Source organism: Aspergillus nidulans, chromosome III (assembly GCF_000011425.1).
Source record: "Aspergillus nidulans FGSC A4 chromosome III".
Taxonomy (NCBI): Eukaryota; Fungi; Ascomycota; class Eurotiomycetes; order Eurotiales; family Aspergillaceae; genus Aspergillus; species Aspergillus nidulans.
Genome location: NC_066259.1, coordinates 2025897 through 2049898, shown reverse-complemented (window position 1 = coordinate 2049898; position 24002 = coordinate 2025897). Strand labels below are relative to the sequence as shown.

Genomic DNA, 24002 nt, shown 5'->3' with positions numbered 1-24002 from the left:
TTCTTTTAATTCTTTGTCAAGCAATTTGGTTCTTAGTTTTCCTTGTTCTCATCTGAACCATCACATTCCAATTGCTGTTCTCGTCGTGTCCAGTATACTCGTTCAGCCACACTTGTCTGATCTCAGTAATAATAGACCTGCTGCCTCTATCCGCATCTGCTTTACCTACTGTTGCTGTTTTCATGTCCAGATCAAAGTAGTAGTATGTCTCCTTCACCTTGTCATTGGCTATATCAGAGCGCCCTCATCCCGGCTCCTTCCCTGTGCTTCTCTGACTGATCTGCTGAAGTCCTATACAAGCAGTCGCCGCCAGCGCTTTGTTTGCTCTCTTTGACCTGTCCACACCCTACCTGCATCTTCCCTTTTTTTTCCCCATCTATTGCTCTCTTCGCTTTTTCACCTCCTGCGTCTCGTCCTTTCAGGATTCCTTTTCTTGCTGCTACTTCGTCTCTATTTCACCAGATAGCTCGTTCTGGGTCGGTCTGGAAAAGGGAGGGCAAGCGAAAAGCATCGGAAGACGGATTTCGCACTATCGATATATTATCCTGGCATAATCATTGCCAATCTGGGAAGCACGATTGGCGATCGACTATTACTAGCTGCTGGGTAGGTTTGTTGACCGTTTCCCTGAGCCCCTCCCTCCTGCCTTACATTGTTTCTCCCCCCTCACCAGGCAAGGACTGACCAAAGGGCTTCTGTGAAGGGATTCTATTCTCCTCGGTTGATCGACCCGACAAAAGGGTGAAGATCACTGACAGTGCCTTGCATCGGTAAAGAGGACATGCTCGTGACCCTGGCAACTACTTAGCGCGCTGCCACTATTCCTGGTCTCAACTCTCTCGACTCCAGGTTCCCCGGCCACCTCCACGATCTTGCCTTCCACCGCCAACCGGGCTCCGTGAGTCAGGCGCGAATGCAAGATGGACCTCCAGAAGACCAAGGAAGCCCGTCGTCGGGACGCGCCGGGAAAGCAGGAGGAGGGCTCAGAGTGTCCTTTGAAACCCTATAATGGAAATGGCCACTCTAAAGATTCGCCCAAGGCAGATTCTCTAAGTCGCAACTCGGATACGAGGAATACGAAAGAGCCTGCAAATAAAGGCCATCGACAGCAGAAGGATGAGTTTTATTCTCAAGCTGCTCACCAATCTTCGCCGGCGCCGGCGCCGAGCTCGTCCACGACTCCGCAGTGCGGACACCCACTGTCTTCAAAGGCGATCAGGATTCCTGCGGCTCTGGGCCTCTCTCCCAAAGAAACGACCTTGTTGATCACTGCGAACAGATACCCTCCGGTTACCAAGAGCACGTTGAGTGAGCTCGATCTCCCTTGCATCATGGGCAACATCAACCTCCGCATGGACGCCAACTTCGACCGCGACCTACATTTCAAACCGGATCTCGACGGTGAGAAAGGCAGGAAAAAGAGGAAAGATGCTGCAGACTATTGGAATGCGATGGCTGCCGAAATCAAAGTCTATGCGTTCTGCGCATCCTGTGGGCTGGATAACAAATCCGATAACTATCATGATGAAGGATCAAGCTTTGAGCCCCGACTTCCGACCATGTTCGAGACGTTGCAAGATGTACTCAAAACTCTTGTTCCAGAGCGCGACCACCCTAATATCATGCAGAACCTCGAGGTCCCTCTGTTGATGCAACAGATTCAGAAAGGAGTCCTTGACATGGTAGGGATAGCGACGTGGCTTGCGGCCCTTCTCAAAACACACTGTGCCCCAATGCGTGATGAATGGGCCGATAGAATGGTGAATCAGATCACATCAGGCTCGCAGTCACAGAACACGACAGAAATCGTCCGCGGTCTCGAGACTCTGTTTGCAATCTTGGAGGCTATGAAGCTTGATGTCGCCAACCACCAGATCCGAGCATTCCGTGTTCTTCTCATCGAAGACACTATCCCCTTTCTCCAGGAGTATTTCAGAAGCAAAATTGAAAGGGGCGATGTCCAGGTGGAATCATCTCGACACTGGTACCTAGACCTTCGGGAGCGTGAGCTGCGTAGAATGAAAAGCCCCGCGCAAACTGACAGCTTTTGGCCGCTTGCGCTCCTCCTCAAAGGGCTGAGTGACTTTATGCTGCATTTTCATAGCCCTGACGGATTTCCCGATACATTTGACTTTGATGCAGACCGCTTGTGGCAGGCGCGAGGTTGGATGCAGAATACCATCAATCTCGAGATCTGCTGGTATATCTTCGAGTCATATATCCATTCTCAGAGACGGTATCTTCCAGCTCCAACACAGACCTATGCCACATTTCGGTCTCGTATCGGGACTTTGCTGGAGGAGACCGAGGATTGTATCCGGGGATCTTCCCGGTGGCTGAAGAATGTGCGGTACATCGCCTTGGAAATTGCGCGGCTTGCTTCAGAGTGCTGTGGTGACACTACCATCTCAGACGATATCATTGCCCCAATTGAGGCCTCGCTGGAATGGCATTTGTCGAATGAGCATGGTTTATTTCAGCACTTTCAGGGTTCTTTTAGGGAGAAGCTACTGGAAGCAACGTTCAATACAGCCAAGCGGTACCTCAACATGTCGCCGCTTGCCATTTGTGAGGCTCAGCGAACCCCCGCTCGTACACCCGATCAAAACTACGATATAGACCGGGTTGCGACACGGCTAGCGCACATTGGCGTTTTGCACTGGAGAGTGTGGGCGCCCTTGCTCTATGTCCGCGAGAGCGTGCCATCGACCGCAGAGTCGATTTTTCCCTCCGAATCTGAGTTAACATACGATCGCCTCCCGTTCTAGTGTGGCACAAATGACAACATTCGCAGAGTATCATCGATACATCTTTTATTTTCTTATGATTGCAGTTTAGCGTCTTGCATGGCAATTGCTGGTCTGGCGTCTGGGCATATATTATGTTGGCGGCGTCGTTTCGGGCATTGCTCTTGGAATAGAAAGCATTCTTGAGTTATACTTATGTATGATAATAATACCCACCGGCTAAGGTTACAATAATATATTATCTTCACGCAGCATCCGGACTCTTCAACTAGGAATTTGTCTGACTTATGTAATCGCTGTTATGCGGATAATTAAAAACATTCGATCTGAGACAACACAACATCAACAATACTAATCACTCTACGTTTGAAGCAAAGGAACCAGATATCGACGCTGGGATATGATAAATGCGTCCCACCCTTCGTCTTGCAGGAAGCTCCGGAAATAAAACCGTCTCCAACATATTCAATCAACAAGCATCGTCAGCATCCCCATTCCCATGGCTCTCAACCCTCAAATCAAAACAGTTGCAACACCTAGCTCATAAAACCGGCCTTCCCAGCTCGGGCACCAAAACTGTTCTCATAGAGAGTCTGGAGCGGGGATTAAGGCTCTGGCAAGAACAGGATGAAAAATTGTTTCAGGGCAATGGAGAGCCAGAAAATGTTGGCCTGACGAAGTTAAACGGAGATGGGGATTTGCATGAAAAGTACAAAGAGCTGAGAATCCTCAGCATCGATATGGGAATTCGAAATCTGGCATTTGCTGTTCTGAATGTGCGTGGGCTCAATGATGGCTTAAGATTTGGGTCTAGGCTGGGTCTCCTAACTGAGAAATTGGAGAAGCCCAGCCGAGGAAGGAGTATGGCAAAGGCTGCCCAAGGTCTCGATGGTGAGGGCGAAGGTAATGGTGAAGGTGATAATGATGATGCCGGTGCAGTTCAAGTCAGCTTAGAGGCCTGGCGACGAGTCTCTCTCCCGCTAGACCGGGGACTTTCGGTTGAGGAGTTCAGCCGCTATCTTGACACTCCTTATTCTGCCTTTCCTTCAACTTTGGCATTAACGTCTCTACCTAATCCTGATATTAAATCTTCGGATACCAATGAGGCCGCCTCGACTGCTTCGCCAACCGAAAAAGGGGGAAAGGGAGATAAAACCCCCTTTTCCCTCCCTATTTACGCCACTCATGCACACAGCATTGTATCCGCTCTCCTAGCCCGGTATAAGCCCACGCACGTTCTCATCGAACGCCAGCGTTTCCGTTCTGGCGGAGGGTCTGCGGTGCAGGAGTGGAGTCTGCGTGTTGGTGTATTCGAGGGGATGCTCTGGGCTACGCTGCATTCTTTACGGATGAACCAAACTCAGGTTCAAAACCAATCTGAACAGCATAGGGTAGCACCAAGAATTATTTCCATCGACCCGGCCAGGGTAGGGAGGTTTTGGGCGCCTCCTACATCTTCTCCTTATGGCTGCGGCGTCCGTTCCGCAGCTGCAGCTGGCTCTGACAAAAGCAAAATGAAGAAGAAGAATACAAGTGACAGTCGCCAAGGCAAGAAACTAAAAATCGACCTCGTCGGGTCATGGCTGGAACGAGGCATTTTCTTGAATGGTCACGGCCCCACCGTCCAACTCTGGATAGACGCTTACATGTCGAAGTGGAAGAAGACGCCGAAACCGAGACTAAGGACGAAGGCCAGATCATCGGATTCAGACTCTAGCTCAGGGTGCGGTACACGTGCGGATGCAAGTCCAGTTGAGACTGGTATTGACATTGCCAAACTTGACGATATGGCCGACTGCCTCGTGCAGGGCATGACGTGGCTCGAGTGGGAGAGAATGAAAGAAAGAATTGTGCGGGAAGGTATTGGAGGTGTTGTCTAGAGTGGGTATTTCTGCTTGACTGTAGTGCATATATATAGGTTAGTTGTTGTTTATGATATGCCGTGATACCCCTGATGTAGGACACAATCGCTTATGCTGAGTTACTAGATGCAGAACTGGTTGGGATTGAGTATACGCATAGTACTACTCTATGTCATAGAAATGTCTTAGATATATCACTCGAAATAGTAAACGATACAGTACTGGAATGTGTGCTACGGACTTTATGTTTACTGCTTGTATGTGTTTCAAATGACAGGTGTAAGTTGGCGGTCGTCATGCGTGAATGGTTGCTTTTCAGCTTAACATACGTACAGAGAAATAGAGAAAAGCATAGGTCAAAGCGCAGAATCTGAGATTCTACGAGAAGAAGAGAAGGTAACTTCAAAGAATATATGGCGAAAGGAAACAAATCTAAATGATGCTGAATACCGTCAAGAGATGGACCGGAGCAACTGGACCTGTATTCCCTGAATACGTAATCCAGACTACTCCTGTTGGCTGAGCCCTAGCGTTCAAAGGTTACGGCGGCGCCAGTGCGTAGGGTAAGGGCGGCTGGCGGTCACGAAACCAGAGGGCTTCGGGCTGGGGGTGGGAATAGTGCCGTTGATAGGACGGTGTGGGAAGGGAGTAGGGGAGGAAGAAGGAGTGTGGGAAGTGAAACCATCATCCTCGTCCTCATCGTCGTACCCGTCACAGTCCTCATCGTCCTCGTCGTCGTACTCGTCGTCGTCTTCGCCAGATCCACTGGAGCCGGAGCCAGGTTGAGCAGTTTGCTCAGGGCTTGTGCTTGAGATAGTGGAGACGTGCACGTTGGTGTCGGGCGATGTGTAGGTGGCGGCCGCAGTAGGGTTCGCAGTCTAAGTCGTTAGCAGTGATATGTAGCGCGTCTGATTGAACATACCACAGTGACAGTGAAGGACTCAGTGACCGTAACGGTTTCTGGAACGCAGCTCTCAGAGCCAGAGTCTCCAGAGCCCGAGCCCGAGCCAGAGCCGGAGCTGGAGCCAGAACCAGAGCCAGAACCAGCGGTTTCAGAGGCGACAGGAGTGACAGTGTAGATCTCAGTGGTGGTGGAGGTGAGGGTTGTGTCAGCTCCAGAGCCAACGGCGTCTGCGCCAGTGGGAGTCTAGATTTATAGTCAACATTGCACCTTCATTTTAACAGCAAGAGGAAAGTGGATACGCACTGCGTAGACAGTCTGGGTGCGAGTAGAGGTCTTGTGGACGGTGGTTGTAACGACACTGGTCACAGTACCCTCAGTCGCAGTGTAGGTGATAGTCTCATACTCAGAGGCAGCGCCAGTAGCCGTGGGGGTCTGGATAGTGCCAGTGCCAGTGGCGGTGACAACACTCGTCGACGTGGCACCGTTCTCGGTAACAGTGACAGTAATAACTTCGGTGGCAGCACTAGTAGTCGCCGGGGGCTGGGCAGTGGCCGTGACAACAGTAGTAGAGGTACCGCCATTCTCAGTGTAGGTGACGGTCACAGTTTCGGTAGTAGGAGCACCGGTCACGTAGGCAGTGCTGGTAGCCGTAGCCGGACGGTCAATGGTGGTGGTCACAACACTTGTAATAGTGCTGCCGGTCAAAGTGTAAGTAATAGTGACGCAGTCGTCGGTAGGAGCAGGAGTAGCCACTGGCCGAGTGACGGTGGTCGTGACAACACTGATGGTCGTGCTCCCCGTCAAGGTGTAAGTGAGAGTCACACACTCTTCAGCAGGAGCAGGAGTCGGAGTAGGAGACGGGGTCACAACGGCACTGCTAGAGCTGGGGCGGATCAAAGGAATGCTGCTGCTAGGCCGAGGAGTGAAGCCAGCGCTGGGCACGGAAACAGGTGTAGAGGGAGTCTCGGGCGCAGGGACAACGGGCGCAGAAGGAGACTGGGGAACAGGAACAGCAGAAGTCTGCTCAGGAACAACAGGAGTACTAGCAGGCGGAGTTCCAGGCGCAGGAGACTCGGGGACTGGAACAGCAGAAGTCTCTCCAGGGACCGAGGTGGCCACAGACGAGGTGCCGGGCACGGAGACCACGGGCGTCTCAGCAGGAGCAGAGGGCACGGGAGTCTCGTCAGAGGCTGAAGACACCTCAGCCTCTGGCACAGACGCCGTCTCAGATGAAGCCTCAGAGGCCGGGGTCGGGTAGACGGTCACATAGTCTGTTGTAGCCGGCGTTGTAGTTGTCTCACTGCCACCGCTGGGAGGCCTGACAGCCCTACGGTGAAGGAGGTTGTCATGAGCCCGGTGGCCGTGGGCAGCCTCGCTGGCAACGGCCAGGGCCCCCAGAAGGGCGACTGAGAGGTTGGGGACAAAACGCATTGTCTTCTGCTAGAAAGCGGCTTAATTGTCCGATGGTAGAGAGCAAAAGTGAGAGTGAGAGAGAGAGCGAAGTCAATTCGCTAAACGAAGCTGAAAGAGCGACTGGAAGGAGTGAACGTGTCACTGACACTGAGAGAGTGAAGCGAGAGGATGCTCTACCAGAGAGAACTCGAACCGATGAGGAGGGAAGAAGGGGAAGAAAAGAAGGCAAGAAGGAGAAGAAGAGGGAAGAGAGCCGGTGCGGCGTTTGATTAAATCTGGAGACGGCCAGACCTGAGACGCCAATGGGCAGACCTTAATATTACGGCGCACTGTCTTACGCCGGAGTATATCCAGTAGTAATGCTTAATAGACCGATACTATATCATTGTTTGATACCTCTCTTGTTCCATGCTGGTACAATCACCAATGCGACTCTGTCCAGGTACAGAAGGCTGTTGAGTGGTGCTGTCGTGCTGGGACAGCCATGAAGCCGTGACTGTGACTGAGGAACACTGAGCAGGCGGCCAGACTAAGGTGGGCGAGTCTGTTTCATCTCGCCATCGCAGCTCCACCGTGCTTCATCAGCTCATCTCCCAGGTCTAGGCACCCGACGTCCAGGCCACCGCTGCTGAATTACGTCTAGGGATGATACATCCATCCTTCTTGTTTGGTTTGTCTACTATGGAAGCCATCTGATGTCGGTCTTGGACGTAGATCGACTGCAGGTACCTGACTACTGTCGATCATCGTGACAATCAGCCGTGCGTATCGGGAGTGGGGAACACTGTGGTGAGTCTGCTGTGTACAAATGCCAGGACGGCCAATCTGTCACACTAAGATAGATAATATATGACCTCGAGATTCGCTCGCTAATTTCTCCGTTCCTGCATAGGTTCCTGGCCTGACACTGTCCGTTATTGACGACGGGATGGATCTCGGCGCTTCGCCCATGTCACCACTGAGTGCTGACATCTGCGCCAGTGTTTCAAGCGTCAAAACTGGGGCCACTTTAGATTCATGGTATTATAGCTCAGCCACTTCATCCCGCGGGTGTCCAATCGCAGAACCGCATTCGGCGTCTAATTTCCACATGTCCACGCACGGGATACCGGTGGGATATCGGTCGGTGCCTAGACACAGCAGAGGGACGGCTCGTGGTGGTCGTGGTGCTGTTGGGGGTGCTGGGGGTGCTGGAGTGCGGTCTGGATCTCGGCACTGAGCAGGCAGCGAGTACTGTATTTCGATGAGTTCATGAAATGACCTAAGATCAACTTGATCTCATCGATAATTTCAGCTAACATTCTGTCAAAACATCATTGCTAGAAGATCATTACTGGTTTTCATTCCTGAAACAACCACTTCCAGGGTTCTGTCTCGATTTCATCATAGGCCCTGCGGGGATCCAGAGTTTTGGGTAGGTAAGGTTTGTGGTTGAGACTCCATGCCCCGCATGAAAAGACTCACCCTGCGACCTGCGACAGATCACTTCGGTTTCATCAACAATGGACCCTTCGTCCAAGTCGTTCCAGACTCAACGAGCACAATATAGCTCGGCCTTGAAACGCTTTCTCGATTCTACCAAGGATTTTGAGATCATCACCTCCGTATCCCGCGACTACGGTGAACCCCGCGTACCCTCAACTGCAGAGGTCCTCTATGTTCTGGATTCTTCTTTCAACCCCCCAACGCGCGCCCATAGCCACATTGCGTGCTCTGCCGTGTTGGAGAACAAGGGCCAGCCTTCCCGCATCCTCCTCCTCCTCGCAACCCAAAATGCGGACAAGCCCTCTAAACCGGCCTCTTTCGAGGACCGCTTAATTATGATGCAGCTCTGCGCCGAGGAGGCTTTGGCGTTCTTAGAATCGGAAATACCAGCTGCAGAGCTTCCTGTCATCGACATCGGCGTAACAAAGAAGCCATATTTCGTGGACAAGGCCGCCGCAATTGAGACTGCGAATGTATATCCTCGGAGCACCCAGCAGGTCCACCTTACCGGCTATGATACTCTAATTCGCATCCTCAATACCAAGTATTACCCGCCGGAGCATACCCTTGCGCCATTGGAGCCGTTCCTGTCCAAGCATAAGCTACGAGTAACTGTACGCCCGGACGATGGATGGGGTAGTAAAGCTGAGCAGGAGGCCTACCTTGCAGACTTAGCCCAGGGAGGGCGAGAGAGCGAGGGGGCTAAGCGGGAATGGGCGCAGCAGATTAGACTTGTCGAGGGAAGAAAAGTTGAGCAAGCCGTGAGTTCGACCAAGGCACGAGAAGCTACCCAGACAAATTCGCAAGACCTCGACTGGCTGGTACCAGGAAAAGTCCGAGACTTCATTTTGTCGGAGCAGCCTTACCAAGAGTAAACCGCTCGATATGGACATAGACATGGTATTTATCTCTTCCATAATTAATAGTACATAAATATCAATACCCAAACACCAAGCATGCTCCAATCCCAGTACCATCTAGTACTATATATCTGTCCATCGTACATCTGCGTAAAGTCGGGAAACTCCAGGCTGCACTAGCAATGCTCATTTCAATCATCATCCTCATCCTCCCTCTTTCCCAATGTGTAAGCCAGGCCCCCACCAACCATATTGACCAGAGACAATCCCATGGTCGCCCCCCGCGTGATGCCGCGCGCGCCCCATTTCTTCATGAACGGCTGTCTCCGACGCCCTGCGAGCAGTAGATAGAGACCTGACCAGGCGGCACTTATCCCCGCGCTGTCTGTCTTGAAGCCAGAAACATTCGCGTAGCTGGTGAAGAGGAGGACTGGGGGGAAGAGCATCGGTAGTGCCTGAAACGGGCGCATATATTGTGCAGTGATGAGAGTTGCAAGAAGAGTTGGTGGGAATGGGTTTTCTACAGGTGTGTGTCAGCGAACGTTTAAATCGTGGACTGTAATATGAGAATCGCGTTGATATTGATGTAGAATATATTGCCGCTTGCAGTGCAGGCTTACCTCCCCATGCTCTGAACTTCTGCACGAAAGTCTGTTTCGTCTTTTCCATTTGTGATTCTGGTCCAGCCATGGTCATAGTGCTGTTGAAGAAATTAATCGGCTATTTGATTGAAGAGTGGATGATCCACTGTATGGAACGTAGAGAAGGCTGCAGAGCTGTGGTGGAATTCACCGCCCGGCTATGGCCGCTCAATGACCCTAGCGCAGAGCCGAACCTAAACAGTCTCACCACGTTTATCAATCGCCAAATCTCGTCCAACTGCGGCTTTCTCCTCCTGCCAAACTCCTGGTCGCTTCATTTTAGTTTCGTTATCCCAATACTGTCCGAAGCCAGTTTTTGGAGTAGGAAAATAACTAGTTCTGACATTTTCAACTTTCTATACCCCGTTATCACGGACAGCGCGCGTTAATTCTCAATACGGACGAAAGCACTCTATCACGCTTCTCCTTCAAGCCTCTGAGAAGGCTCGTTCAATATGCCGTCGGCCACGTCGTCTGGGACTGACTCAGGAGGCTCAGGAAAATCCCGAGACCACAACCAAGGCAACCAGGACCGCAAGTACACACCTGAGCAAAAGGCGGCTGTAATCCGGATACGAAAATGCAGCGCAACGGCATTCTACGAGATCTTGGCGGTAGAAAAGACAGCAACCGACAGCGAGATCAAGAAGGCGTATAGAAAACTGAGTTTGGTCACACATCCTGATAAGAACGGGTATGAAGGGGCGGACGAGGCATTTAAGAGTGAGTTGAAAGGCAGGCTATCCATTGCTGAAGGATAACTTGTCTGATAATGTGTTTGCTTGATTAGTGGTCTCGCGCGCCTTCCAGGTTCTGTCGGATTCGGAGAAGAGGGCAAGGTATGATAAGTTTGGCGGGGATCCGGATAGTAGGTTCCAGCCGAGCAGCGGCCCTGCAGGTGCTTCACCGTTTGGTGGCGGATTTTCTGGGGGCGGCTTCCCTCGGGGAGGTGGAGGGTTTGAAGCGGAGATATCTCCTGAGGAGCTGTTCAACCGGTTTTTCAACGGTGGGCTTGGTGGTGGATTTGGACCGTTCGGTATAGTTCATGCTGCATGATCTCTAAGGAAAGTTTGCTGACTAGGTCGCAGGTGGTCCGCAGTTCGTTTTCAACATGGGAGGTGGGCCGGGCTTTAGGGTTCATCAATTTGGAGGGACTCAACCTCGAAGACGGCCTCGCGCCGATGCACAGCCCGAGCCCACGCCATCTGCCGCATCTGTATTTCGGCAGCTCCTGCCTCTGATCCTCCTATTCCTGCTTCCTCTACTTTCGTCGCTCTTCTCTAGTGGCCCTGCCCCATCTGGGCCATCATATCGATTCGACCCTATTCCCCCTCATACGCAGCAACGAACAACTCCAGAGATCAAAATAGACTACTTCCTTAACCCGAAAGACGTGAGCGACTTCAGTTCCCGAGAGTTTCGCAAACTGGACAAGCAGGTGGAAGTTGATTATGTCAAGAAGCTCCGTTATGAGTGTGAGGGCGAAATTCTCGCCCGGGATCGCATGATCCAGGATGCGCAGGGCTGGTTCTTCCCAGACGTAGAGAAGATTAAGGAGGCGAAAGCGATGGAGCTCAAGAGTTGTCGGCGGTTAGAATCTCTACCGCTGAAGAGGAAGTACTAAGTGACGTGATGACTGCTTTTATATGCTTGATTCTATTTAAATTCCGTCCGCGGTCGTCTAATGATCATTATTAATGTAGATACTGGAGTTGCATCGATGGGTGCCTCAATGAAATAGAAGCGAGATATTGAGATATGCAATAAGCGGGCCAAGACAAGTTATATTTAAAAAAATAATACCCTCGAAGCGTCTAAGCTTCAACCTTTGAGCCTAGAAAATAGAAGAGGACCTAGGCGCTCGAGTGAATCGAGATGTTGCAGACACGAGTCTTGGGGTCAAAACTGACTTAGTAAGAGTTCATTACTACAGGCGAACCTCAACGATCATCACAGAATCTCTGTCGAGTGACTTGCGTCTCTCTGCTTATACCCCGTTAAACCCCTCACTTTGTTGGTTTTTGGGTCCTAGTTCCTTTTGGCTCTCTTTTTCTTTATTTTTAGGGGCCTACTAATTCCTTCTCTTCACCTACTGCGAAGTTGGAAGCTCTTTACTCGGTGCGGTGCCTGTATCGCTTCCCGACATCGAGTATGGGCGATAACATGTCCGAGGCGGATAAGGTTAGTTTGATCTTCATGCTGTTTATTACATGTCTGTCTATCCTAGAGCTAATAAAAGCTATTCTACAGATCCGCAGCAAACGCCTAGCAAAGCTTGCGAGTGCGAATCCACCAACGTCCGCGGAAACAAGCAGTGAGCCGTCATCCGCGGCCTTGACCCCTCAGGCCCCAGAAGCATCGCGACCACAGTCCGGCGAGACTGTCGCACCTTCAACACCAAGGTTAGAACGAGAAGGATCAGAAGGGAAGCGAATCAAAATCACGCCGACGTCCGCAGCGCCCGCCGAGCAGCGACCGCAATCCGGAACAGTGACACCCGTCTCGAACACCCCACCTCCGCCCAAACAAGAAGACACACTCGAAGCATTTGAAGACCGGACATTAAGCGCCGTCTTCAAGCTTACATTAGATGAGAGCCGTCAAAGGGATATTCATGGACAGAGATTGACGTTCCTTTCGGGGTTGCGGAGTGAGTTGGAAGACCAGAACCTGAGCTTGAGGATTAGTACCGCCGTTCTGGATCAGGCTCTGCTGGAAGCGGCGTCGAGTCAGCCTGATGGGAAGCCGCTGGATTATCTACTGCCGTGCTGGAAACGGGTGACGCGGCTGCACAAAGGCTTTCGAAAAGCTCGCAATAATGATCCCAAGTTCGAGGTGATTTGTGAGGCGCGGCGGTTGTGTATGAGCTATGCAGCGTTTGCTCTTACTATGCCGGAGATGTTCGGGTGAGTTTCCTTCGGTAGGACTGTGAGAAAGGGATAGTTACTAATTGTATGGTTATAGTCTTGAGCCAACTGGGCGGTCGCCACTCAAGCCATATCTCCTCCTAGACCCGGAAGATGACAAGGGCGTGGATCTCGAGTTCTTAAGCGAGGCTGTCAAGAGGTTCGAGGAGGATGAGACCATTAAGCCTGCTTTTATTGCGGCTGTTGAGGAACTGAGTCGGGAACTCTCCTCGATGGGGATCAATGATGATTACAAGCCATACGTGACTGTATGTTAATCTACCCTCACCTCCAGTCCTTTTCTCAACTGCCGCAGGCTCTGCGAAACCTCGTTCGCCATTCCGCCATTGCCTCTGCTATCACAGAGTCGTCCATCTTCAACCACACACGGGATCCCGCTTCATTCGAAAAAGAGACCCTCCTCGGACCATGGTTTCGCCTTTCGCCCTTGCAGGGTGACGCTACGATGTCTTTCTTCTCCGCCCCGAAGTCGAGAGACCAAGGCTACATCCTAAATGCTCAGCGGTCGATTCGCATGGTCCAAGAATTGCTCAGCTCTGATATCCTAGATATCATCAATCATATGGTTCGAGCTTCAGCAGAAGCGAGAAATAGGATTTTGGACTGGTTTGCGGCGGCTCTGAACATCAACCACAAGCGAAGGGCGATGCAGGTAGATCCGGCTACTGTTTCTTCTGACGGGTTCATGTTCAATCTTACCACTTGTCTTGATCATCTCTGTCAACCGTTTATGGATGCGAACTTCACTAAAGTAAGTCCAACGCATGTGACCGAGTTTTCATATTAACAGTTTATAGATCGACAGGATCGATATTGAGTATCTGCATCGGAACCCTCGTGTTGACATGAGAGACGAGACCAAAATCAATGCTGACCAGCACGCTTCTGATGCCTTTTATGCAAAGAAGTCTGAAGGCACATCCAACTTTATCACCGAAATTTTCTTTCTGACGGCTGCGGCCCATCATTATGGTAGTGAATCGCTGACCTCTAAACTGGATACGCTTGAGAGAGACCTGAAGCACATGGAAACTACTCTTGTTAAACTTGAGGCTGAGCGACCTAAATGGTCGAACTACCCGGCTCAGCTTAGGTTGTTCGAGATACAACTGAAGAGGTTCAAAGATAAACTGGACATGGGGCTGGCCCTGAAGTACAGTCTCCAAGGCGTATTGTTCGACGATCAATGGCAGTTCCGGTCTATGACTTTCATGCGTTATGTTGTTGTCTGGCTGCTCAGGGTGGCTTCGGGCAAAAACTTTCCCAAAGAACAGCTTGTTCTGCCTCTTCCAGAACAACCGCCTGAAGTGTTCAAGTGTCTCCCTGAGTACTTTGTGGATGATATTGTCAGCAACTTCAAGTTCATCATGTGGTGTATGCCGCAGATCATTACGGCAACCCAAGGTGACGAGCTCGTTATGATGTGCATTGCCTTTTTGGAGTGCTCAGAGTATATCAAGAATCCCTATCTTAAAGCAGGCCTCGTTTCGATCCTGTACCGAGGGACATGGCCTCGCCCTGGTGGCGCAACAGGTGTCCTGGTCGACCTATTGAACTCGATGCCCTTTGCTAATGAGTATCTGCTGCACGCTTGCATGAACTTTTACATTCAAGCCGAGCACACGGGTGCCCATACTCAGTTCTATGACAAATTTAACATTCGGTACGAGATCTTCCAGATTATCAAGTGTGTATGGCCCAACACGCTCTACCGAGCGAAGCTCCTCAACCAGGCCAAGCACCACCTGGATTTCTTTGTTCAGTTCGTCAACTTGCTTCTCAACGATGTCACCTATGTTCTCGACGAGTCGTTTGGCAGTTTCAAGACCATCTACAACACTCAGCTGGAGTTGCGCAATGAGGGAGCTAGCATGGATCCTGCCGTCCGCCAGGAGAAGGAAGAGCGTGTTGCGCAGGCCCAACGTAGCGCCAAGTCGTACATGCAGTTGACCAACGAGACCGTGGCCATGCTTAAGCTCTTTACAGAAGCCCTAGCAGACTCGTTCACCATGCCCGAAATCGTTCAAAGATTAGCGGATATGCTTGATTATAACCTGGATGCTATGGTTGGCCCAAAGAGTTCGAATCTGCGAGTCGAGAATTTGCACGAATACGGGTTTAGACCACGTGCGTTGCTGAGTGAGATTGTGGATGTCTATCTGAACTTAATGGGCAAACAGAACTTCATTGTTGCCGTCGCCCGTGATGGTCGCTCGTACAAACCTGCCAATTTTGAAAAGGCTGCCGAGATCCTGCGCAAATGGAATCTCAAATCTCCAGAGGAGCTGAAACGTTGGGATCAGCTTCAACTGAAGGTCAAGGAAGCTAAAGAATCTGATGATCAAGCTGAGGAGGATCTTGGAGAAATCCCAGACGAGTTCTTGGACCCCCTTATGTACACGTTGATGGAGGATCCTGTTATTCTCCCTGCATCCAAGATCTCGATTGATCGCTCAACTCTCCGTGCTCACTTGCTGAGCGATCCGCACGATCCGTTTAACCGAGTCCCATTGAAGATGGAAGACGTCGCACCTGGTATGGATTTCTGCCCCCTTTATCTTTGAGGATTAATAAGCTAATAAGTCCATAGATACCGATCTTAAGGCCAAGATTGAGGAGTTCAAACGGCAAAAGATTGCAGAGCGACGAGCAGCGCAGCAGGGGCAGGTTGACCAGATGGACACATCCACAGGCTGAAGGAGTATTAATAGCATTCTGAGGACTACGGAGTTACATGACACAATACGATACTTATGCATCATGATGTCCTTTTTTGTTTTATGTAGAACGGTCACGTGTGCCACTGACATCACGAATCGTCTTGAGCTTCGATACGATCGATCTGCAAACTACAACAAACACATCAACCCCTACTCACACTTACTCCTCCTTCATTTGTTTTCTTCTGAGATCTTAAAGTCAGATACCCTGACGAGCCTAGATATCAAGTCGTTTCACAAAACTTAAGCTGAGTAAGATCTTTTGATTTGACCAGCGAAAAACGCCCAGCTTCATTTACCTCAGTCAACGTTATCTCTAACTTTATCTAAGCTTGAGCCTTCAAGCTCGCGCTTTCTGACGGAGCTATGGGCTCATTTCTCTCCTCAACGCTCAATGGCCTCCCTCCCCTACGAGACTTCATCCTCCCAACCCCAGAGGCCTACGTGATACTGCTCAATATCTGGCAGTACTTTCCGCTCGTAAGTCAAGCCATACTCCCTCACTACCTCAAGCAACCTCCTCTGATACTTACAAATCCTCAGATAACTGTAGCCCAATGGCTTACGGCCTGGCACCCGGCAGGCAAAACCTCCAAGGACTCGATTCTCAACATTCCCGGCCGCATCGCCTGGTTCGCTATGGAAATCGTCGGCCCCATAAACCTCCTCTATATCCTAACAACCCTTCCCGCAAAGCTACCAACTCTAGATATACGTACCCTTCCGCTAACCAATAAGCTTGTGGCTTCACTCTACGTGCTCCATTACGTGAACAGGGCAGTCATCTCCCCGTTTTTCACAGCGCCGAGCATGTCACCTATCCATGTTTTTATCGCGGTGTCAGCAGCGGCATTTAACTGGGTCAATTCGACTTGTCTTGCTTGTTGGCTTGTCGGGTACAATGTAACCACTGTGCCGGGTTACTATCCTACTTCCGGCTTGGGCGCAGCTGAAGCGGCCTTGATGACACCAGAAAAGGTCCTCGAGGATAGTTTGTCCAGTACGGTGGGAACGTCGCTGGTGATTCCAGCTGTTGGACTCGTTTTGTTCTTCGTTGGAATGGCCGGGAATATCTATGCCGAGCGAACCCTCTTCGCGCTTCGTCGCGAGGCGGCAGACAAACAAGCCAGTCAAACTTCGGCCAACGGTGCAGACGCAAAAGAATCAACAGACGGAAAGAAGCCAAACAAATACCACAAGGTCTACGTTATACCCCCGAAATCTGGCCTCTTCGCATCAATCCTCTACCCACACTACGTTTTAGAGTGGCTCGAATGGACTGGTTTCGCTCTCGTGGGCACCACAGTCTTCCCTGCTCTTTCGCCGCCGTCTCTGATCCCCGATGTACTCAGTACCTCTTTTAGAAGCACAACCGGCGGAATACCAGGCTTTGGACTGGGACTGGGCGCGAGCAGGACGTCGTATGGTGCTGCATCTGCACCTGCCTCTACCGTGCATCTTGCACCCTGGCTTATACCTGCTGTTTGGGCGGCCGGGAAAATGAGGCTTCCCGTGTTGCCGCTGCCGGCAATGGTGTTTGTTGTTAATGCGGTGAGCAACATGTTGCCGCATGCGAGGTGGGGGAGGAAGTGGTATGTTGAGAGGTTTGGGGGAGGGGAAAGGTGGTGTGGAGGGTAGGGGGGCTGTTTGTGCCCCATTTGTTTCTTGGGTTGTAAAGGGTTAAAGATCTCCCAATTTTTCCCCTGCCGTGGACATTTTATATAATAAAATCGTACGACATAGTATATTTGAATTGTACACGACTGCATGTTCTATAAACCGTTTTAGGATAAGTTGTTAGGAAATAAAGATGTAAAGTGAAAAAAAAAAATGTTGTTGCAGGTTAAAAGGGGTGCATTCCTATCTGACAACCAACCGTCTGACTGGGCAGGGACGGTCTTGGAAGGAATAGACCACTAATAACAGTTTACAATCAGAGAGAACAATTATGAAATAAGAGGTATGATTTTGGCCCCTAGTGTGATTATACACATTGTTGAAATATATGGACATCGGCCCAACCGACCATCGCTCATGCTCCTGCAATCCCAATAAGATTAAAACGAAACCCACGCCAGGGGAATCATGTCGATGCTTGGCTAACGCCGATGTTGAATGTAGTAAAATGTTGAACTCCGTTACCCCCAGGATATCTCTAATATAACCCCGAACCCATATGTTGAACTTTTGGTATCATCATCATAACTCATTAAAGGAAAGAAAAAAATTTTCATCCTTCTCGGGACGACATGGTTGACAATGTCGCCCCCACCTTGGGTCATTATTAAGTTGTTAAAAATTATTTGGCGTACTTCTCACGGAAGTACTTGGCCGCCTGGACCAAGTTGGAGAGAGCAGCCTTGGTCTCGGGCCACTGGCGGGTCTTCAGACCACAGTCAGGGTTGATCCAGAGCTGCTCAGGGCGCAGGTACGCAAGCATCTCCTCAACACGGTCCTTGATCTCCTGCTCGCTGGGGACACGGGGAGAGTGGATGTCGTAGACACCAGGACCGATGTGGCGGGGGTAAGCCTCGTCGATAAAGACCTTGAGCAGCTTGGCATCAGACTTGCTGTTCTCGATGGACAAAACGTCAGCATCCAACGCGGCGATGGCGTGGAAGAAGTCCTGGAACTCCGAGTAACAGAAGTGGGAGTGAATCTGAGTGCCGTCAGACACACCGCTAGTGGACAGACGGAAGGCAGCAACGGCCCACTGGAGGTAGTCCTCACGCTCCTTGCCAGCACGGAGAGGAAGACCCTCACGAAGAGCGGGCTCGTCGACCTGGATAACCTTGACACCGGCCGCCTCGAGGTCAACAACTTCGTCGCGCAGAGCCAGAGCCAGCTGCTGAGCCTGCACAGACTGGTGGACATCGTCACGAGGGAAGGACCAGCGGAGACAGGTGATGGGTCCAGTAAGCATACCCTTCATGGGCTTGGATGAAATCGAGACAGCGTACTTGGACTCCTTGACAGTCATGGGAGCTGGACGAGAGATGTCACCGACGATAATCGGGGGACGCACGCAACGGGATCCGTAACTCTGAACCCAAGCGTGGGTAGTGAAAACGTAACCGGTAAGACGCTCACCGAAGTACTGAACCATGTCGTTACGCTCGGGCTCACCATGAACCAGAACGTCAAGGCCGAGCTCCTCCTGGATCTTGACAACTTCGGCAATCTCCTTCTCAATGAACTTCTCGTACTCCTCAGCAGTGATCTCGCCCTTGGTGAACTTGTTTCGCTGGATACGGATCTCCTTGGTCTGAGGGAAAGATCCGATGGTGGTGGTAGGGAAAAGAGGAAGCTTAATGGACTTGGTCTGCTCGGCGATACGGACAGGGAAGGGGGACTTGCGGTTGTGCTGCTCAGGGGTGACGGCAGCCTGGCGCTCCTTGACCTTAGGGTCGTTGGTACGCTTGGAAGAGGCACGAGCCTGCACAGACTTGGCGTTGGCCTCAAGCTGCTCACGGACAGCAGCGGGGCCCTCGGTGACAGCCTTGGCGATGACAACAACTTCGCTGGTCTTCTCGACAGCAAAGCTGAACCAGTCCTGAACTTCAGGGTCGAGGTTCTTCTCGCTGGCAAGAGTGTGGGGAACGTGGAGAAGAGAGCTGGAGGTGGAAACAATCACACGGTCCTTGCCAAGCTTCTGAATAGCAAGCTCAACCTTCTCAATGGCAGCCTTGAAGTTAGTCTTCCAGATGTTACGGCCGTCAACAACACCAGCAGAGAGGACCTGCTTGGGACCAAGAGCGCCGATAACAGAGTCGAGCTGCTCAGGGTTGCGGACAAGATCAATGTGAATACCGTAAATGTTGTGAAGAGCAGGGAGGACATCGATGTTGTGGACAATGTCACCGAAGTAGGTAGCGAGGACCAGACGAGGAGCCTGGGCACCAAGGGAGCCAAGCTTCTCGTAGGCAGGCTTGAAAGCGTTCTTAGACTTAAGGGGAAGGTCAAAGACGAGGACAGGCTCATCGATCTGAACGTCCTCAACACCAGCCTCCTTGAGCTTGGTGAGGAGCTCGACGTAAAGAGGAAGAAGTTCGTCGATCTTGGAGATGGGGTCCAAGGTCTGACCACGGTCAGCCTTGGCGAGGGTCAGGAAGGAGACAGGACCCAGGATGACGGGGCGGGTGACGATACCAGCCTCCTTGGCCTCGAGGAACTCAACGACCGGCTTGGGGTTGGCAGCAAGCTTGAAGGTCTGGTTATCCTGGAGAGTAGGCTTGACGTAGTGGTAGTTGGAGTCAAACCACTTGACCATCTCCAAAGAGGGGACATCGATGGCGGGCTGGCCATCCTTGGCAGGCTTCTGGAGACCACGGCCCATAGCAAAGTACTCGTCAAGGGGGTGGAGGTTGTACTTGGAATAACGCTCAGGGACAACACCAAAGAGTTGGATGTGGTCAAGGACCTGGTCGTAGAAAGCAAAGTCATTGCTGGGGATGATGTCGACACCAGCATCCTTCTGGATCTTCCAGTGCTCCGCACGAAGTCTCTTTCCCTCGCTCAGGAGTTCATCACGAGAGATCTTCTCACCCCAGTAAGCTTCCGTGGCCTTCTTGAGGTCACGGAGCTTTCCCATACGCGGGAAACCGAGAACAGCGCTGCAAAAGGAAGAAAGATCAGTATATTTTAACCATTAATAGATGCAAGCAGAGTGAGAGCATACGATTGGACCATTCTGACAGGTGTGTGCGTACGGAAAATCGAGAAAAGACGGTGGGGGCGGGGTCGTGAGAAGAATGAGAGAATATTGTAGAAGATAAACAATGCAAGCACAGAAAATCAATATAAGAACAAGAGACAATTCACAAGTCTCTTGCAGAAGGGAGGATGAAGAAGACAAAGGGGGTTGTGAGAGAAAAGAAACAGGAGGGAGGGGAAGGACAGCTAAATACTAATCATGGAGGGGAAAAAGTTGAGTCCCTTCGGTGTGGACTTCGGCGAATCAGAAAAACCGGAAGCGGGGTACGCTACCTCGTTCTGTACGAGGTCGTACCGTACACTATCGCAATTTACATTCACAATTACAACCTCCGTTTCAACTAGAAAGGCATCATCCTGCTAGTCAGCCGGCTATTGGTGCATAAGCCTATGCTTACTGCTGTTGATAAAACGGGTCTTGATGGATAATGTTTGCATTGGACTTATATGTATGATTGCGACTGTTTTCAGTACTGTTGGTAGGAATGGCGTGATGGGAGCACTGAGTTTGCGTATTTTTCCCATCCATGGGTCAACTCCATGTGTCAGAGAAAAAAACACTCCGAATCTAGATCGCCTCCGAATGTGCTCCGGGATCGGCCTGCTATCTGGCAGACGCCTGGGCAAGAAAATCACTTCTAGGTAGTCTGATAGAAAGCTAATCTCTGTCTTTCTGTACTAAGATCTGAGGTGAGATTTATGTCAAGTAACCCTAGTATTCCAGCGTGAGACCGAACGGACTGTCTGATACTCTACGGAGTAAGCTGACCCGGAGTACGGACTCTACGGAGTAGGAATGCTTACAGGTTTGTAAGGGAATCGTAGCCCGACACTTGGGACAACTGCCCGTAATAATCCGTAGAGTACAAACCACTTTGACCGCCGATGTTCTGACAGCTTTGACTTGAGCCTGCTAGCTTAAGCCGGACCGTAGACCAGATAGACGATGGCTCTGCCTTCCTTTTTCGGTACCTTGAACAGGGAACCCTCGCTCCTACCTAAACAGGACAGCTATGGCCATGCTCCCCCGCCTGGCGTCCAGAGGGATGGTCAACGATCTTGTGCCGCGTCCGCTACTTCTAATGCTTGACCATCTAGACCTTGTCGATGGTATGGACGCTCCTAGCAGAGCAACGGCGGCTCAATGGGTTTTTTCTTCTGCCCCCGGCTTCGAAATTACCGCAGGACCTCAGACTTGTCGGACGCCGAGCAATATCAGTTGGAGCAGACAGGGTCGTTCTCTCCTAATCATGAATCCCGCGAAGGTGATGATAGATGCACTTCCGTCTAGAGTCCACCCTCTAACTTGAGCCAGCCATATCATATTCAACTGATCGAAGTGAGCGCCGTCTGAGCACATCGTCCGGCTTCTCTGGTAGGCTTCGCAGAAGATTCTCTCGTGACGCTAGGAACTTGTATAGACGGCCCAAAAAGTCGGATCGAGGGCCATTGCTTCCATTCCTGCATCCATCCCATCGCCCTGCCGTTCGTGCAGCACCGATCACGTCTCCTGAGTTTGGGGGTAGTTTGATGAGTGAGAGAGGATATGACAGCGATGCGCAGTACATTGCGACACCAAGGCATCCAATATGCATTGCTGAACACCAGTCCAGAAGTGGGATGGCAATGTCTCATCGTCACCAGCCTCCGCCTCTGCGTGAGCACGATTTGGGACCGCCGCGAAAGCATCCCTTTGGGCTGACGTTGGATACCAAGGGTTACTTTCATGAACAACCGCCATACCACGGAGATAATGCCGAAGTCCAATCATCTTGGCGCTCTCGAGATCAAGAACATCGAACCCGTCATGCTATGCAGGAGTCACCGTCTACAAGTTTCCAAAACGTGGACCTTGCAAGTCCCCTTGGGAGCCTCAATAACAGACCCTCGAGTCCTTGCCCCAGCGTGACCAGAGCCTGGGCACAAGAACGGCCATCACCGATGGTATCGCCTGTGCCTATAAGAGTTCAAGGGATGCATCACCCTCATACACCGCCGGCTCCAATGAGGTCCCCAATGGCCGGAGGAGGCACCTTTGAGGAGGGTATGTGTCGACGTTCCAGCAGTAGAAACAATACAGAAGCACCGGATTACCCTAGTCATCATGCACAACCACCGCCGGGCTATGGCGCATCCGCAGAGTCCGTATCCGGCTGTCCTCCGCAAATCGCTGTTAGAAAACGACACCAGCGGCCCGGAAAAGACGTGATAACAAATGGCGAGCAGTCTGTGCACCTGGGCGAGATGAATATCCACAGGGTGCTCGCTTCTTCCGGATCCACTTCTCACATACAACCCCAGAATCACCCTTTAGATGAGAATCGTTCCGCTAGCTGCTCAGGGGCGTGGAATCAGAACAGATGTGGAGCGCTCAACAACCCACCAATGCCCCCAATCTGGGATGCAGCGGAGACGAAGCTGTCACCAGCGCTGCCTGGTTCCATTCAGGATTTGCGATCGCCGTACTCTCCGAAAACCAGCATATCATCCGCAGGCTTCGATCAGGATGAGCCGAACATTCCCAGTTTTTCTCAGGGCTCTTCTGGTAATGTACCAGCAGGACGGCCTTATCTGCCCTCTGAATACGCAGCTGCTTCTGCTGCTGCTGCTGAAGAGGCTCGCGCATTAAAGAGCAAGTTTACTGAGCGGTTTGGATCAGATCGATCGATAAGCCACGCTTTGGTCGACTCACACGAAAGCGACACTAGCATTCCTGCTCGCAGAATAAGCATCGGATGGATGTCCGAAGGTCGACGAATTGGTTACGGATATACGCTTGTGTCGCCAGATAGTTCAAGCGAACCACAGGAACAAACACTCCGCGGACCTGCAGGGTCTGGAATTTGTAAATCCATCAATAGCCCTAAGGGGACACCCGCTGGCAGCATCATGAGCAAGAATTCTGTAAAGCAGAGGTCGCCTACGGCAAAAGAAGATAATCAAGGGCTTCCAAAAACGGACCGGTCGAGTTTTGACATATCATCTATCCTTCAGAAATTCAACTTTTCCCGCTGGGCGGCCTCGAGCTTTGCCCTGAAGTCAAGCAATGATAGTGACGCAGGAAGCCGTGATTCAGGCGGCTCTTCTTTGTTTGGAATTCTCACAAATAAGAAAAAAGTCCAACAAGAGTCAAACCAAGCAACCGAAAATCCTTGGGAATTTTGTTCCTGGGTTCGCCCAATGCAGACCTCGGGCCAGCAAGGACCTCACCAGGGCAGTGTAGGATCCTCTGGGCATGCAGAGGCACAACTGCTGGAGAAGCTAGCAACGCTTCGCCGGCGAGGCGGTGCATGGGCAACAAGACGAAAGGTTTCGGAGCTTGCCCGTAACCTTGAAAAACGAGCAGACCGCGCGGTAGCGAACATTGCTGTATCGAATCGCGTTCCCGTTGCGCAACGGACTGCGACAAGAGTACTGAGACTGAAAGCGTCCGCTAGCAGAGAACGGCCTCGTGGGGTGCAAATCAACGGCACTGCATACTCGGGGTATCAGTTCGATGGTCATCAGAGTCCTCAGGTTAGACCTCCCGTGCGGACAAGCACAGGAAGTTCAGGGGACTGGGATAGCTTGTACGAAGAGTGTCTCGAGCGGTGCTCGATTCCTGAGTAATAGTGTCTGAGAAACGGCAAAGGTAGCCACGTCACAATGGCTGACTGAATTCGATCCTCAGACCAAGGACAAGGCACGCGGAAATGTATGGTTTTAAACTTCATGACGTACGAAAACCAAG

At 51.3% G+C, this 24002-nt stretch overlaps 10 protein-coding genes across 10 annotated transcripts, besides 1 other annotated feature; 7 read left to right on the top strand and 3 right to left on the bottom strand.

The window, feature by feature from the left end:
* Positions 1–24002: part of a sequence feature (contig 1.77 1..132523(-1)) that runs on past both edges of the window.
* ANIA_10558 (TCP11 family protein) lies at positions 921–2768 on the top strand (the record flags this gene model as incomplete). Its single annotated transcript, XM_656949.2, has 1 exon — positions 921–2768. One exon carries the CDS (start codon positions 921–923, stop codon positions 2766–2768), a length of 1848 nt encoding a protein of 615 aa, XP_662041.2.
* ANIA_10555 (uncharacterized protein) lies at positions 3155–4627 on the top strand (the record flags this gene model as incomplete). The annotated part of the gene is made up of 1 exon (XM_050611732.1): positions 3155–4627. The coding sequence occupies one exon, from the start codon at positions 3155–3157 to the stop codon at positions 4625–4627; it is 1473 nt and encodes a 490-aa protein (XP_050467725.1).
* On the bottom strand, positions 4972–7140 carry ANIA_04438 (uncharacterized protein). Its single transcript, XM_656950.2, has 3 exons — positions 5817–7140; positions 5532–5756; positions 4972–5487 (listed from the first exon to the last, which is right to left on the bottom strand). Exons 1-3 carry the CDS (start codon positions 6942–6944, stop codon positions 5143–5145), a joined length of 1698 nt encoding a protein of 565 aa, XP_662042.1. The 5' UTR covers positions 6945–7140; the 3' UTR covers positions 4972–5142.
* On the top strand, positions 8429–9286 carry ANIA_04439 (nicotinamide-nucleotide adenylyltransferase; the record flags this gene model as incomplete). The annotated part of the gene is made up of 1 exon (XM_656951.1): positions 8429–9286. One exon carries the CDS (start codon positions 8429–8431, stop codon positions 9284–9286), a length of 858 nt encoding a protein of 285 aa, XP_662043.1.
* On the bottom strand, positions 9463–9967 carry ANIA_04440 (uncharacterized protein; the record flags this gene model as incomplete). The annotated part of the gene is made up of 2 exons (XM_656952.1): positions 9463–9791; positions 9892–9967. 2 exons carry the CDS (start codon positions 9965–9967, stop codon positions 9463–9465), a joined length of 405 nt encoding a protein of 134 aa, XP_662044.1.
* ANIA_04441 (uncharacterized protein) lies at positions 10368–11536 on the top strand (the record flags this gene model as incomplete). Its single annotated transcript, XM_656953.1, has 3 exons — positions 10368–10635; positions 10703–10918; positions 11001–11536. 3 exons carry the CDS (start codon positions 10368–10370, stop codon positions 11534–11536), a joined length of 1020 nt encoding a protein of 339 aa, XP_662045.1.
* On the top strand, positions 12064–15536 carry ANIA_10556 (ubiquitin-ubiquitin ligase UFD2; the record flags this gene model as incomplete). Its single annotated transcript, XM_050611731.1, has 5 exons — positions 12064–12818; positions 12877–13087; positions 13114–13590; positions 13637–15374; positions 15430–15536. 5 exons carry the CDS (start codon positions 12064–12066, stop codon positions 15534–15536), a joined length of 3288 nt encoding a protein of 1095 aa, XP_050467724.1.
* ANIA_10559 (3-oxo-5-alpha-steroid 4-dehydrogenase family protein) lies at positions 15926–17197 on the top strand (the record flags this gene model as incomplete). Its single annotated transcript, XM_050611730.1, has 2 exons — positions 15926–16039; positions 16103–17197. The coding sequence occupies 2 exons, from the start codon at positions 15926–15928 to the stop codon at positions 17195–17197; spliced, it is 1209 nt and encodes a 402-aa protein (XP_050467723.1).
* On the bottom strand, positions 17506–20407 carry ANIA_04443 (5-methyltetrahydropteroyltriglutamate-homocysteine S-methyltransferase). Its single transcript, XM_656955.2, has 2 exons — positions 20238–20407; positions 17506–20172 (listed from the first exon to the last, which is right to left on the bottom strand). The coding sequence occupies exons 1-2, from the start codon at positions 20246–20248 to the stop codon at positions 17859–17861; spliced, it is 2325 nt and encodes a 774-aa protein (XP_662047.2). The 5' UTR covers positions 20249–20407; the 3' UTR covers positions 17506–17858.
* Positions 22289–23881, top strand: ANIA_04444 (uncharacterized protein; the record flags this gene model as incomplete). The annotated part of the gene is made up of 2 exons (XM_656956.1): positions 22289–22316; positions 22353–23881. 2 exons carry the CDS (start codon positions 22289–22291, stop codon positions 23879–23881), a joined length of 1557 nt encoding a protein of 518 aa, XP_662048.1.

Excerpts from the sequence above, each read along its gene's own strand:
- ANIA_04438 (XM_656950.2), bottom strand. The coding sequence starts at position 6,944 with ATGCGTTTTGTCCCCAACCTCTCAGTCGCCCTTCTGGGGGCCCTGGCC. Across the intron at positions 5,757-5,816 it reads GCACCCAGACTGTCTACGCA|ACTCCCACTGGCGCAGACGC; the intron begins GTGCGTATCCAC and ends CTATAAATCTAG. Across the intron at positions 5,488-5,531 it reads AGTCCTTCACTGTCACTGTG|ACTGCGAACCCTACTGCGGC; the intron begins GTATGTTCAATC and ends CTAACGACTTAG.